The 16,148-nt window shown below is 40.9% G+C and overlaps 1 protein-coding gene across 1 annotated transcript in view; it reads right to left on the minus strand.

Annotated features, from left to right (window-relative positions):
• The window catches only part of BLM (BLM RecQ like helicase), a 106,201-nt gene that overhangs the window by 10,029 nt on the left and 80,024 nt on the right, over positions 1-16,148 (minus strand). The window contains 4 exon segments of the mRNA XM_017855029.1: positions 1,443-1,635; positions 2,075-2,274; positions 8,677-8,824; positions 12,957-13,147. Of these exon segments, the coding sequence (XP_017710518.1) occupies positions 1,443-1,635; positions 2,075-2,274; positions 8,677-8,824; positions 12,957-13,147 (732 nt within the window).

A 16,148-nucleotide genomic window follows, 5' to 3' on the forward strand; every position in this document is an offset into this window, starting at 1 on the left:
CCTGTAATCCCAGCACTTTGGGAGGCTGAGGTGGGTGGATCACCTGAGGTCGGGAGTTTGAGACTAGCCTGGCCAACATGGTGAAATCCTGCCTCTCGGGTTCAAGTGATTCTCCTGCGTCAGCCTCCCAAGTAGCTGGGATTACAGGCACCTGCCACTACGCCTGGCTGATTTTTTTGTATTTTTAGTAGAGACGGGTTTTGCCATGTTGGGCAGGCTGGTCTTGAACTCCTGACCTCGTGATCCACCTGCCTCGGCCTCCCAAAGTGCTGGGATTACAGGCATGAGCCACTGCGTCTGGCCGGATCATTGTAATTTCCAAAACCAGACATCACTTCATTATTTGTGCTGATTATTTGCTTGCCTGATAGTGTTCAGCTGTGTTATGTACGAATATCTGCAACCTCCGCCTCCTGGGTTCAAGCTATTCTCCTGCCTCAACCTCCCGAGTAGCTGGGATTACAGGCATGCGCCCACAATTTACTTTGATTATATGTATTTTTCATACAGGCACAGAGCAATAATTACAATTATACCATATATAACATATATAGGGTACCATTATACCATATATAACAAAGTACTGTATATATGTTAAAGAACATATTTTATCTTAAGAATGAGTTTAATATTCAACAGTCTTAGATGTCCTTAAAAAAAAAAAAGAATAAGTTTCAGCCGGGCGTGGTGGCTCACGCCTGTAATCCCAGCACTTTGGGAGGCTGAGGTGGGTGGATCACCTGAGGTTGGGAGTTCAAGACCAGCCTGACCAACATGGAGAAACCCCGTCTCCACTAAAAATACAAAATTAGCTGGGCATGGTGGCGTATGCTTGTAATCCCGGCTACTTGGGAGGCTGAGGCAGGAGAATCGCTTGAACCCGGGAGGCAGAGGTTGTGATGAGCTGAGATCGCGTCACCGCACTCCGGCCTGGGCAACAAGAGTGAAACACCGTCTCAAAAACAAACAGTAAAAGAATAAATTTCAATTGTTTCTCTGAGATTTTAATCCAGAGATTAAATAAAAACAACTGAGGCCAGGCTCAGTGGCTCATGCCTATCTGTAATCCCAGCACTCTGGCAGGCTGAGGCGGAAGGATCGCTTGAAGCCAAGAGTTTGAGACCAGACTGGGCAACATGGTGAAACTCTGTCTCTACGAAAAAATACAAAAATTAACTGTGCATGCTGGTATGTACCTGGAGTCCCATCTACTTGGGAAGTTGAGGTGGGAGGATCACTTGAGCCCAGGAGGCTGAGGCTGCAGTGAGCCATGATCACATCACAGCACTCCAGCCCGGGTGACACAGCTAGACCCTGTCTCAAAACAACCCCAAAAAGAAACAAACCACTGAGATATATTTATCACTTAAGGAGTTCCCTAGCAAGATTAACTTTCGGCCTATTAATCTGTGCCACGTAACAAAGGATACATGCGTCCTCACCTGCAAGCTTCTTGAGAGTGACGGTATTAAAAATATTGAAGTAATGGACACCAAAAACTTTCCCCAGAGATTTGCAGACTTCTGTAAGTTCTCCAAGACATTTTTTAACCATCTCTTCCCTCTGAGATACTTTTGCTACTAACGCTTTTTGTTTTTTCACACTGCTGGAATTTTCTGTTTCCATAAAGTCTACCTTTTATGAGAGAGAAACAAATGACAGGAGTGGGTATGTGTGCACTTGTACCCATACAGGGGCTTTATTTAATGCATAATTGCATTTTTGGGGGGTAATTCTATTCTGTCACGCAGACAGTGAGCCCCCTGGGAACAGGGGCTGTGTATTCTCCATCTTCGTATCTCTACTGTCAAGCATAGAATAGCCTCTTGATAAATGTTTCTTTAATGAATATATAAAAATTTAGTGACCTGATAACCCATTAAATTACTTTTGACATTACTTGGGTTGAATGTTAAGATCTCTTTCCAATTTAAGAAGAACAGAATATGTTCATATAGAACAGTACATATAAATTCAGTATCTATAAGCTTGGACAAAGACACTATACTTCACAGTAATATATTTTGGTTCAACTCATTGTGAGATAATAAAATAAACATGAAAAATACCATACCTTTAAATTGCCATTTAGTACAGTTTGGGCTTTATTTCCGAGCATCACATACGCGATTGCCTGGTCGTTGGCATTGATATATAAATCTTCATCCAAAATCTTGTCAAGTATCAGCTTTTTAAAAAGTCTTTCGGCATTGTGTCGTGAATAAGCAGATCCTTTTCCAAATATACCTGACTGGATTTTTGCACTCTTACTCCCTGAAAAGAAGGTACAGGAAGTAAGATGAATAAATGTAGGTATATCATCACCCTCAAACAGAAGAGGCTAAAAAGTCATTTATGGACAGGTTTGGATAGATGTAATAGATCACAAACCCCTGGCACAGACACTCATTTCTGTAAAATGAGAATATTTGAGTAGAACGCTAAAATTCCTATGGTTGTATGTATTTTTTACAATACACATGGACAAAAAACAGCAGCAAAATTATATTGGAGCAAATAAATCAAAGAAAGAGTTTACATAAACCGTAGTAGCTTTCTATCACTGTGCTATGTATTAGGGTAACTGTCCATTACTTATCTAGTTACAGTATTTTTTTTTTTTTTTTTTTTTTTTTAAGAGAGAGGTTCTCACTCTATTGTGGAGGCTGGAGTGCAGTGGTGCAATCAGGGTTCACTGCAGTCTCAAACTCCTGGGCTCAAGTGATCCTCCTGTCTCAGCCTCCTGACTAGCTGAGATAACGGGTGCAGTCCATCACACCCATTTATTTAAAAATTTTAAATATTTAAGTGCATCTAGTATTTATCAATTTTTTAAATTTTTGTAGGTACATAGTAGGTGTATATATTTGTGTAGTACATGAGATATTTTGATACAGGCATACAGCGTGAAAAAAGCACACCATGGAGAATGGGCCATCCATTCCCTCAAGTATTTATCCATGGAGTTGCAAACAATCCAATGACACTCTTTATGTTCCTTTATAATATTTAATTTTTTTTGCAGAGACGAGGGTCTCACTATATTGTTCAGGCTGGTCTCTGTAACTCCTGGCCTCAAGCAATCCTCCCACCCTGGTCTCTCAAACTATTGGGATTACAGGCATGAGCCACCGCACCTGGCTACAAAAAATTTTTGACAGTTTTATAAGTACTATCCCTGGTCCTGTTATCAAAACTGCTACTAGTTGATAATCCAAGTATTTAAGTCTATTCTTTTTGTCACCCTCACTAATGAAGCCTATTCAAATTCTCAAAGAAAAGCACAACACCCTATAAGGTGCTCAAGGGGAGAGATGAAGACAGGAATATGAACACACACCTCCCTCTTTCTCTTACCAGCCGAGAGCCACAGTTGGCTGGATCCTTTGTTTCATTCACAAGCTGCTGTAACTGCTAATGTCTTCATTATAAACACAATTTTATTGTAACAATCTACTTAAGAGATCTTGTGACATTTATAATAATCAGAATTAATGGTTATTATGTAAAACTTTAGCTCTGTTTTTAAAGAGTTCCAAATAATTATATTATTGTCAATTTCAAATGGCTTCTGGCCATATATCCTGAATTATTCAAATTTTTCTTTAAGTAATGTATGTCCCTGAAAGGTCACATTACAGAAACAGGACTACTGTTCTGCTAATGAAAGGCTGAGTGGCATGGACCAACCTTACTGCTAAGGACAACTAAGAAAGCTGGCTGAAATACAGTTTTTTTTTTTTTGAGTCAGGGTCTTGCTCTGTTGCCCAGGCTGGGGTACAGTGGTGGGATCACAGCTCACTGCCACCTCAATCTCATAGGTGCAGGTGATCCTCCCACCTCAGCCTCTGGAGTAGCTGGCACTACAGGTGCGTGCCACCATGCCTGACTAATTTTTGTATTTTTGATAGAGACAGGGTTTCACCAGGTTGCTCAGGCTGATCTTGAACGCCTGGGCTCAAGCAATACACTTGTCTTGGCCTCCCAAAGTGCTGGAATTACAGACATGGGCCACTGTACCCAGCCAGAAAGGTTTATAATTAAAAGCAATATTCCCCTGACTCATCCTTCCCTTCCCCAAGGGAATCACTTTTTAAACAGTTTTTTTTTTTCAGCTCTTCAGGTGGTTACTAACACACAGAAGGACCTGAAATCTTGCCTTCTGTCCAATAGCCTGACATTTATCTATTGCTCTTGCCCCTTTACTATGAAAGATGAGGATTTATCTCATTCATACCACCCCCACTTTGTTTCATTCTTCTCTGAATTTTGCTAGTTATATGATACTATTGGGTCATGTACTAATTATGTTTCTAACTTTAGACAGAACTTCTGACCACTACCCCTCCCCACAATGTGAGATGGTATTAGTACCCAAGCCTTCCCTGTATATGCCGTCTTTTATTTTTAGTGATTGTACTTTTACTTTTACATCATCAATATTAACATTTACATCTGTTCTGTCCTGTAACCACGTTTAGGTCTATATGTAGATTTCAATCGTTGTTTACATGATAACAAATTTCCTTCCCTAATTGGAACAATGTCATGACTCTTATGGAACCAAAAGGAGAATGTTTATGGATTTTTTTTGTACATTTTACTAATTCTTCAAAGTCATGTTACAATTTTTTTTTTTGAAATGGAGTCTTGCTCTGTCGCCCAGGCTGGAGTGCAGTGGTGCGATCTCAGCTCACTGCAACCTCCGCCTCCCAGATTCAAGCGATTCTCCTGCTTCGGCCTCCTGTGTAGCTGGGATTACAGGTGCACACCATCAGTCCCGGCTAATTTTTGTATTTTTTTGTAGAGATGAGGTTTTGCCACGTTGGCCAGGCTGGTCTGGAAATCCTGACCTCAAGTGAAACACCCACCTTGGCCTCCCAAAGTACTGGGATTACAGGCATGAGCCACTGCACCTGGCCACAACTTCCTTTGTTTTATATTTGATCTTGCTCTCTTGTATAATGTTTTCCCTGGAGTTTCTAAGGTCCTCTCTCGTTTTTTGTTTTTTTTGTTGTTGTTGTTGAGAAGTAACATTTGCATTCTTCACTGTTACCAATAAAACCATTCCTTTCTTACTCTCTCTGTATGTTGGGTGGGTCCTGTTCCTCCTGATTTTTTTTTTTTTTTTTTTGAGATGGAGTTTCACTCTTGTTGCCCAGGCTGGAGTACAATGGTGCAATCTTGGCTTACCGCAACCTCCACCTTCTGGGTTCAAGCAATTCTCCTGCCTCAGCCTCACAACTAGCTGGGATTTCTGGCACGTGCCACCACACCCAACTTATTTTGTATTTTTAGTAGAGACGGAGTTTTTCCATGTTGGTCAGGCTGGTCTTGAACTCCTGACCTCATGATTCGCCCGCCTCAGCCTCCCAAAGTGCTGGGATTACAGGCGTGAGCCACCATGCACAGCCTCCTCCTGACTTTTGTTAGTTTGCATGGATTGCTTACTGGCCCTGCTGCCTGACTGTGATGATGGGTTTTCTTCACTGGACCCGTGGGTGGGTTCCACTGCTTATCAAATCATGATGTGCGCTTACTTTCTTTGCCTGCTGGTCTCCAGGATTGCTGATATTAAGCTGATGTCAGTCTGGTTTGGGTTCCTGTTTTCTTTCCAGAGCTTTCAGGATTGTCTCCGAAGGGGTCCAGAATATGCCACTATGGCATAAAAATTATTTTGAGCAGAAGGCATCTGAAATCTCTTATCTGCCAAAAAGCAGGGCCTCCCAAAAGAACTTAGTTGTCATAAATTCCCTCCCTTGGAAAAACCAGGGAAGGCTGACCCTTTTAAACAGAGATAAGACTTCACACCACACTTAAACAGACATTGTCATAAAAACCTTGTATCTCCCATCTGGTCTCCTAACAGTCCATCTGTCTTTCCTAACAGTCATTTGTTTTTCCGTTAAGTGCCCCCCTCCTCCTCCCCTTCCTCTATTAAGATGGTATATAAGCCCCACATTCTAACTGTCCTTTTGAACCACATTTTTCTGTGAACTCCTATCCACACATGACTAAATCTGACTTTTCCCTTGCTAATCTGTCTTTTGTTGGTTTAATTTGCAGGCCCCATCGGTGAATCTAAGAAGGGTTGAGGAAAAGGTTTTCCTCTTTGACATGTCTTTAACTCTTAGTATTCTCAAATCTCACGGCCATATGTCTTATTTTTTTTTTTTTTTACAGGCATCCTATTTGGCATTCAGTGAACATTTTAATCCAAAACTTTTATCTCTTCCACTCTAGGAAGTTTTCCTATATCATTGGTTTGATAATTCCCTGTATTTTCTATTTCCAAAATTTTTGTCAGATTTTACATCTGCTGAGGATTAATCCTTTCTATGCTTTCTCTATTTTCCATACATCATTTTGATCAGTTTCTAAATTTTCTTGACTTTATTTTCCAACCTCTCCACTAAATTTACTTTGTCAATCATTTAAAATTGACAGCTCTTTCTCATTTTTGTTTCTTTTCCATTATTCAATTATTATCTCTTTATTTTAAAAAATCTTTAAGACGATACTAAGGAGTCTTCTCTCCCCTCTCTCCCAAACTACTATATTCAATGATCTCTATTACCCAGGGTCAAATATTCTATTTATTTGGTCTTCCTCTTTACTGTCCATTTCTTTCTTTTTTTTTTTTTTTTTTTTGAGATGGAGTCTTGCTCTGTGCCCAGGCTGGAGTGCAGTGGCTGGATCTTAGCTCACTGCAAGCTCCGCCTCCCGGGTTTCTTTCTTTTTTTGAGATGGAGTCTCACTGTCACCAGGCTGGAGTGCAGTGGCTCACTGCAATCTCCATCTCCTAGGTTCAAGCAATTCTCTTGCCTCAGTCTCCCGAGTAGCTGGGACTACAGGTGTGCACCACCATACCCAGCTAATTTTTGTGTTTTCAGTAGAGACGAGGCCTCACCATGTTAGCGAGGATGGTCCCAATCTCTTGACCTCGTGATCCGCTCGCCTTGGCCTCCCAAAGTGCTGGGATTACAGGCGTGAGCCACTGAGCTCGGCCTTTACTGTTCATTTCTAAGTAAATTTCAGGGACTAGGTGAAACTTTTTAGGTGGGTTTCTTCTGTTATTTTCTATCTAGATTTATTTCCTCCCAAATTCCTTCCCTGAATGGGGATATTTAATTGTCAGGTTTGCTTTAGGGTAAGTAGGTGGGACCAGACTTTAGGTAGGCCAGGAAGTTCCCAAAGGCCACTTAGGGGCTCTGACCCCTAATTCAGCTGCCCTTCTACTCTTTAGGCAATCACTTCATTTACTGTTGTTCTTGAGTCAATTCCAGGCATTCTATGCAGTTCTTTTGTGGGCACATTTTCTAATTTTCTTTTTTTTTTGAGACGGAGTCTTGCTCTGTCGCCCAAGCTGGAGTGCAGTGGTGTGATCTCGGCTCACTGCAACTTCCTCCTCCTGGGTTCAAGCGACCTACCTGCCTCAGCCACCTGAGTAGCTGAGACTACAGGCATGTGCCACCATGCCTGGCTAATTCTTGTAATTTTTTTTGTAGAGACGGTATTTTGCCATGTTGCCCAGGCTAGTCTTGAACTCCTGGGCTTAGGCAATCCTCCTATGTTGGTTTCCCAAAGTGCTGGGATTACAGGTGTGAGCCACCATGTCTAGCCCTGCTTCGTAATTTTGGCTCCCTTGGTTTCACTCCTATCCTCTTGTACCTCTAGACTTCAAGACTGATGCTTAGTGTTGGGGTTTTGCCTGGCTGATAGTCCCTTTTCTGTTATAAATCTTCCCTACATTCATTTTGGGTTGTGGCTTTATTGCATTTTGTTCTATTTGTCAACATGCTTCCATCCATTTCCTAAGTCTTTTTTTTTTTTCCGAGACAGAGTTTCGCTCTTGTTGCCCACGCTGGAGTGCAATTGTGTGATCTCGGCTCACTGCAACCTCTGCCCCTTGGGTTCAAGTGATTCTCCTGCTTCAGCCTCCCTGGTAGCTGGGATTACAGGCGCCCACAACCATACCCGGCTAATTTTTGTGTTTGTTTGTTTGTTTATTTATTTTTGAGACAGAGTTTCACTCTTGTTGCCCAGGCTGGAGTACAATGGTGCGATCTCAGCTCACTGCAACCTTCACTTCCTGGGTTCAAGTGATTCTCCTGCCTCAGCCTCCCGAGTAGCTGGGATTACAGGCGCCTGCCACCATGCCTGGCTAATTTTTTGTATTTTTTAGTAGAGACAGGGTTTCACCATGTTGGCCAGGCTGATCTCGAACTCCTGACCTCAGATGATCCACCCGCCTCGGCCTCCCAAAGTGCTGGGATTACAGGTGTGAGCTAATATGCTCAGCCCCTAAGAGATTTTTAAAGGCTCTAATCTGATAATAATTTCTCTCCTACCTCTATGCTATTATGGGTCTAATCCTCATTTTATTTCCTTACTAACATTTTAATAGTTACATTCCACTCACTCAGATGAACTTGCATAAGTTTTATTATTTTCTTTTCTTGTATGTGAAACCATCTCAACTTAGTGACATATACATTATATAAAATATTATAATTAATAAAATTGACTTCCTTTTGTTACTCAAAAGTTTTATTCAGAAACTCAAGTTTTATAAGAAAATAGACAAAAGTGATTTTTTTCTATGTACTTGTAATAAATTCTTTAGATGCTCAATTTCAATTAACGTGACTCAAACATTCAAAACAGATGACTTACCCAAGAAAATGTCAACCAGCATATTCATAGTAAATCTTCCAGAAGGACCTACACGTTTTATATTTCTTGTTCCTTGTGATGAACTATGTTCTTGAACAAATCTTATAATACTTTTCACATCATCAGTCACATCTCTTGTTTTATAATCCTGTGAATAAAAAGAGAATACTTTCTGCTATAATTAAGGTAACAATGCCTAGATAGGGTTCAATATTAACTATGGTAGATTCATCATAACCCATTTCCAGAGCAATACCAAGACTAAAAACTACGGAAATTTCAAATGTTCATTCTTATCTAAGTTCTAGAACAATTACCACTCTATGTTGTTACTGTTTCACAGAGATATAGCTTGTCTTTCAACTACCTGACAGCACTCTGTGGGTAGATGTTTAGCTAATGATAGGCTGAGTGGCATGGACCAACCAACATATATAACATACAGACATACACACACAATTTAAATCCTTCATACCTCCTAGAATAGTGCTCTGTTATATACTGGGTGGCAACCTGTGGGATGAAAAATACTGTCCAGCCACGTATATCCATGAATTCTAACCCCTCTGGGGTCTTTGGTGCCACAGTCAATGCTCCTTCATCATCTCCTATGAGTTTCCTTTCTCATTTCCTTCAGCTATCCCCAAACTTTGCCCACTTTTTAGAGCCCCCATTACTAGATGACTTTTTGCCTTCCTCTCTCCTAGTTCTCTCTATCAGCAATACTGACCACTCACGGGTGTAAAAAGTTGCATCATGCTTGGTGCGTCTGTGCATGTAGTTCTCCCTACCTTCTAATCCTTGTCATTTGCACACACCAATAACCCGGAGATGAACAGGTTTCTGGTCTTAAACTAACAACTGGAAGCGATTCTGAGGCCCTATCTAGAATCATTTAAAAAAGTACCCTGTCACTCCATTCCTACCTTAATTTTTTTTTTTTTTTTTTTGAGATGGAGTTTTGCTCTTGTTGCCCAGGCTGGAGTGCAATGGTGCAATCTCGGCTCCCTGCAACCTCCACCTCCCAGGTTCAAGCGATTCTTCTGCCTCAGCCTCCCGAGTAGCTGGGGTTACAGGCACCTGCCACCATGCCAGGCTAATTTTTTTGTATTTTTGGTAGAGATGGGGTTTCACCACGCTGGCCAGACTAGTCTCTAACTCCTGACCTCAGGTGTGTGAGCCGCTGCACCTGGCCACCTACCTTAATTCTTGGTGATTGGGTATACAGAGCTGATCCTCCTACTTTGACCTTTTGGTTCTTGATCTCCTCTGCTCCAATGATCCTGTCCTCCACATACATCAGCCACTCACACTTCCTACCTTAAGCTTGCTAATAATGGCAACTCCTTCCTTCTCAGAACACCACATCATATCTTTCCAACTCATGCCATCTGGTATTCAGACTCCAACAATCCCCTGGGAATGCCCCTCTACTGACCCTCACCCTCAGATGTCCTCCTAACTCAGCTGAAATTCCACAGTCAATCATTATAATCACTATCTCTCATAGAGCGTCAGCTCTCTTGCCCTTAGGTCACTTCACCATATTACCTGGCAAAACATAGTGGACCCAATTCTCCATCTACACTATCCCTGTACCTATGTGGCTGAACTTGGCATTTTCACGGTCAATATGTGGTCAAAATGGACTGTTAACTCGAATGGACTGTTAATGCTATAGGCAATCATTATCTTTATACTTCCCTAGCCTATCATTCCTCCATTCTCTCACAACAGAAGTCAGCAAACTATGGCCCAGGAGCTGGATGCCTGCTTTTGTGCGTAAAGTTTTATTGGAACACAGCCAGGGAAGATGACTGGAAAATCGGTGTATTTATTGTTTATGTCTGCATTTAGCCTACAATGGCAAAGTTGTGAGTCGTTGTGACAGAGACTATGGCTGCAAAGTGTACATTTACTCTGTGACCCTTTAAAAGCAAGTTTACTGACCCCTGTCCTAGACAACTATTTCATACTTTCTCCCTTCTTTTCTGTCCCTTCTCTTATCCCAACTGTCAGCTAATGGCCATGCTTTAAATATCACCCATGTGCCATCAGTATCTTTTCAGAATTTTTGAATCTAATATATAACTCAATATTAGATTCCCAATTTAGGTAACCCAAACCAAACTCCTGATCTTCTCTGCCAACCAGCCTTCTGCATCGTAGCCAAGGAAAACTCCACCCTTCCAGTTACTCAGGCCTCCAGTTACTCTGGGACTCTAGCCCTCAAGTGACTGCTCTGGCTCTCCATCACCTCTTCCTCTCGCTGGCTCTTAATCCTGCTCAGCCACAGGGGGCTCCCTTGCTATCTCTCGAACACACCAGGCACACCACCACCTTAGGGCCTTTGCTCTAGCCAATGTTTCTTCCAGGAAAGCTCACATCCAGAGAGCTGCCAGCTAACTCCCTTCTTCAAGATTTTGCTCAGCTCCCATCTTCTCAATTAGACTTCCAACGACCACCCCGTCTAATACTGCATACTGCACTCTACCCATTCCTCTCGTCTTTTTACTCTGCTGTGTCATTCACCACAGTTCTTATCCTTTCACATATATTTATTGTGTATATTGTTTGTAACTGGCCTCCCTCTGCTAGAGTGTAAGCTCCGCAAGGGCAGGGATTTTAATTTTGTTTAGTGATGTATCCCAAATTCCTACAACAGTGCCTGTTACACAGCCCAACAAATATCTGTTGAATGAGGGAAGTGATTAGCAATGTTTACGGGATTGCGTGGGGTGGGAGGAGATGGCATGAATTTGCCAATTCCACACTGAGAGAGATGACCCTCTGCTCTGCCTTGTGCTCCGTCTTTTTTAACTATACTTACTGAGAGTATTAAACATTTTTTTTTTTTTTTTGAGATGAAGTTTTGCTCTTGTTGCCCAGGCTGGAGTGCAATGGCGTGATCTTGGCTCACTGTAGCCTCCTCCACCTACCAACTTCAAGCGATTCTTCTCCCTCAGCTTCCAAGTAGCTGGGATTACAGGCATGGGCCACCATGCCTGGCCAATTTTGTATTTTTTCAGTAGAGACAGGGTTTTACCATGTTGGTCAGGCTGGTCTTAAATTCCTGACCTCAGATGATCCGCCTGCCTCAGCCACCCAAAGTGCTGGGACTACAGGCATGAGCCACCGTGCCCAGCCAGAGTGTTAAACTTCTATGAACACATGTATGTCAGCCTCCACTCCAGTCTATGAATTGGTCTACACCATGTTCACCTGTGGCTCTCCAGCATCTTGCACATATAAGTTTAATACTCCCAGATAGGTAAATAATATACCAAATGTGAAAATGCTCAGTAAGCAGTAAGTTACAGTAGACATTAAAATGTAGAATTACCATGATAGGCAAAATAAGTACCTAATGATTGAATTTAACAATTCCCAAGGGTATTTTAGGACAGATAATAGTGAATTTACCCACAAGCAGTTACTGTTATAGTTAAAAAAAAAAAGAGTAATGTAGGCCGGGCACAGTGGCTCACGCCTGTAATCCCAGCACTTTGGGAGGCTGAGGCGGGCGGATCACGAGGTCAGGAGATCGAGACCATCCTGGCTAACACGGTGAAACCCCGTCTCTACTAAAAATACAAAAAATTAGACGGGTGTGGTGCTGGGCGCCTGTAGTCCCAGTTACTTGGAGGCTGAGGCAGGAGAATGGCGTGAACCTGGGAGGTGGAGCTTGCAGTGAGCCGAGATCGTGGCACTGCACTCCAGCCTGGGCGACAAAGCAAGACTCTGTCTCAAAAAAAAAAAAAAAAAAGTAGTAATGTCATTGATTTGAATTCAAACATACAGTATGCTAGTTATTATTCTTTTGAGAATGAGCTCTTTTAGTATATTAATTAAATATTAAAAAATTAAATACTAATACATCAATCTAAATATATTTAATCAATTAAAATTTTAATATAATGTAATATATTAATAACATCAATATATTAAATTTAAAATATTCTATCTGCCCATGTTGAATCTTTTTGGGTGTTTGCATATTAATATTTCTAAAATATTTTGTAATCATCAGTGCACATATATAAACTCAGTATTTTGGATATGTAGATGTCCAGTATATTTTTTAACAGGGTTCTAATTATAAAGAAAAGATACTGCATGAAATTACTTTTTAAATGTTTCCATTCCAAATTACTACTGGAAGGAAGCTGTCTTTCCCCTGTTAATCTGTCAGAGACCACCTTTTGCAATCTAATTTGTATCTACATTTTTAAAATTAAAAAACATTTTAATTATAAATAATTTTAACACTTTTTTTTTACCTTTGTTTTACAGCAGTTATCACAAGAAACATCTGGGTGTTTCTTACAAAAATCAGGATTAAATCCATTTTCACCAAAATAGGCCAAAAACTGTATTCTCCTGCATTCCGTTATATTTTCACAGTAATGCACCATGCTATACAAATTATTGAAGTGAGTTTCTCTTGTATGATGGTTTCCATCTTTTTCCACTAAAAGAGATGAAGAGTATAGTAAGATATACTTATAGGGGAAAAATAGAGAACATCACAGAAATATTTAGAATAGATTCATATAACTTTAAATATTAAATAAGAAAATTACTGTTAACAGCATTATGTCAACATGGCATTCTATATTATAATTAACTGAGTATTAATGTTCATCCTCAAGATTTTAGTATTATAGGAATAAATGTTAGATTTTTTTTTTTTTCAAATCTTCATTATCCCCAATGATGATGGTTTGACTTATATTTGCTGTATTTATCAGGTGAGCATGTACTGAACTGAACATCCCGAGGAAGCAGAGCCTGAGATTATGGCAGCGGCCATGCACTTCTCTGAGTATCTGAGGTCAAAGTAGTTACACCAATGGTTCCAAAATTGTGCGCCAACAAGCCCTGGGGTGCTGTGGTGAACTCACAGAGGCAGAATATTTTAAATTTAAGGGAAACACAGCAATGCCTAACATCTGTTGAACATCACCCAAATTATTAGCTTGAGGTAGTTAATGGTATTAACATTAGATTGTGCTGTATTCCTATTAGCAATATCTTATCTTTGCAAAGCTGGGTTTTTGGTAGTTGTTATGATAAAAAGAAGTATCTCAAGAAAATCAATGTGAAACAGGAAATGAGGGTGGCAGTGTCTGATTTGATTCGAATGTGTGAGAACAGCAGTGGCATACTTTCCATTAGTAAGCAACTGTCGTTCGTTACTTAAGAATTTTAACACCAGGTATGGTGGCTCATGCCTGTAATCCTAGCACTCTGGGAGGCCAAGGTGGGCAGATCACCTGAGGTCAGGAGCTCGAGACCAGTCTGGCCAACATGGCAAAACCCTGTCTCTACTAAGAATACAAAAATTAGCTGAGTGTGGTGGCACAAGCCTGTAGTCCCTGCTACTCAGGAGGCTGAGGCTGGAGAATCACTTAAATCCAGGAGGTGGAGGTTGCAGTGAGCTGAGATCACGCCACTGTACTCCAGCCTGGGCGACAAGAGTGCAACTCTGTCTCAAAAAAAAAAAAAAGAAAAGAATTTTTAAAAAATATTATTTTTTCTTCCAGTTTATGAGTATTTTCCCCCCAAATAGTTGCTGTCATCAGGACTTAAATATCTATTAAATTGTCTGGGCCTAAATTTTTTTTTTTGGCCTTGGCCTCCCAAAGTGCTGGGGTTACAGGTGTGAGCCACCATGCCTGGCCATGTTTGGGCCTAGCTTTAACATAGATTAAAAAAACACACACAAATGGGCAAAGCAAGTGTAAATATTTCATTTTCTTCACTGAGAATCACTTTGGTATAGTGCAAGGAAATGGACTTTGGAATCAGATGAACTTGGGTTCTGTCAGGGCTCTACCATTTACTAGTTTTGCATTTCATTTTCCTCCTCTGTAAAATGAGGAAAGCAAAGGTCTTATCTCTGAGGGTTATTGTGGAGATGAAATTAGTTGATGATGTATGTAAGGCATTTAGAACGGCACACAGGAAGTGCTAAATAAATACTATCTATAATAATTACCATTGTTATACTACTACTACAACTACTCCTATTGCTCCTGCTACATCAGTCATCTTGAGGAAAAGTTACAAAACCTTTCTGAAGCTCACTTTTTATGGGAGTACTTCTACATCACAAGTTAGTTGTTTTACAAATAAGGTAATGAGGTGACATATGCAGTGTTGGGCACAGTGATTGGTAAGTGCCATTTCCCATGCTCAGTACTTCTGCCAGAGTTAATTTAAAAGTGGTCTTGGCCGGGCATGGTGGCTCACGCCTGTAATCCCAGCACTTTGGGAGGCTGAGGCAGGCAGATCACTGGAGGTCAAGAGTTTAAGACCAGCCTGGCCAACGTGGTGAAACCCTGTCTCTACTAAAAATACAAAAATTAGCTGGGCGTGGTGGTGGGCACCTGTAATCCCAGCTACTCGGGAGGCTGAGGTAGGAGAATTGCTTGAATCTGGGAGGCAGAGGTTGCAGTGAGCCAAGATCGCGCCACTACACTTCAGCCTGGGCAACAAGAGCAAGACTCCATCTCAAAAAAAAAAAAAAAGAGAGAGAAAAAAAACAGTGGTCTCAAAAGAAATACATATATTTATGAAATATATTTAACTCTCACAACCCAGGAGAAAAATGAGCAAAGAATGTAATAAAATTTTAAAATATGTATTCACTTTCACCCAGCAAGTTTAAGTTTAGAAATTTATCCTATAAGGCCGGGGGTGGTGGCTCACGCCTGTAATACCAACACTTTGGGAGGCTGAGGTGGGCAGATCACCTGAGGTCAGGAGTTCGAGACCACCTGGGACAACATGGTGAAATCCCTGTTTCTACTAAAAATACAAAAATTAGCTGGGCGTGGTAGCACATGCCTGTAGTCCCAGCTACTCTGGAGGCTGAGGTGAGAGAATTGCTTGAACCCGGGAGGCGGAGGTTGCAGTGAGCCAAGATCACACCATTGCACTCCAGCCAGGGTGACAGAGTAAGACTTGGTCTTTAAAAAAAAAAAAATTATCTTGTATAAATAATTGCAAAAATGCCCAAAGGTATTTGTATAGGGACGTTCAATACTGCATTGTTGATAACAGTGAAAAACAATAAACAATATCTAGTAAGAGGGGACTAGTTTAATAACCATGGAATAACCACACTATGGAATTCTAGGTAGTCAGGCTATATGTATTCATTGGAATAATTACATCCTATTGTTGACTGAAAAAAATCGGATCATTATATAATTCCATTTACATTTTAAAAGATGTGCATTTGGAAAAGGTACATACCAAATACAAGATATTGCCTGCCTTTAATGGGAGAGGATGGATGAGACAAGACAGACTATGGGGTGGTGGGGAGGGGTTTAGCTCGATTGATTGTGTTTTATTTCTTAACCCAGATGGTGGTATATGACAGCTCATTATTTTCTCCTTTTTATCTTCCTGCATGTTTGTTACATGCAAGAACGGATGCAGAAATTGGGTCTGAAAGGATA

The sequence above is a fragment of the Rhinopithecus bieti genome, unplaced genomic scaffold (genome assembly GCF_001698545.2).
Source record: "Rhinopithecus bieti isolate Rb0 unplaced genomic scaffold, ASM169854v2 scaffold_39857, whole genome shotgun sequence".
Lineage (NCBI taxonomy): Eukaryota > Metazoa > Chordata > Mammalia > Primates > Cercopithecidae > Rhinopithecus > Rhinopithecus bieti.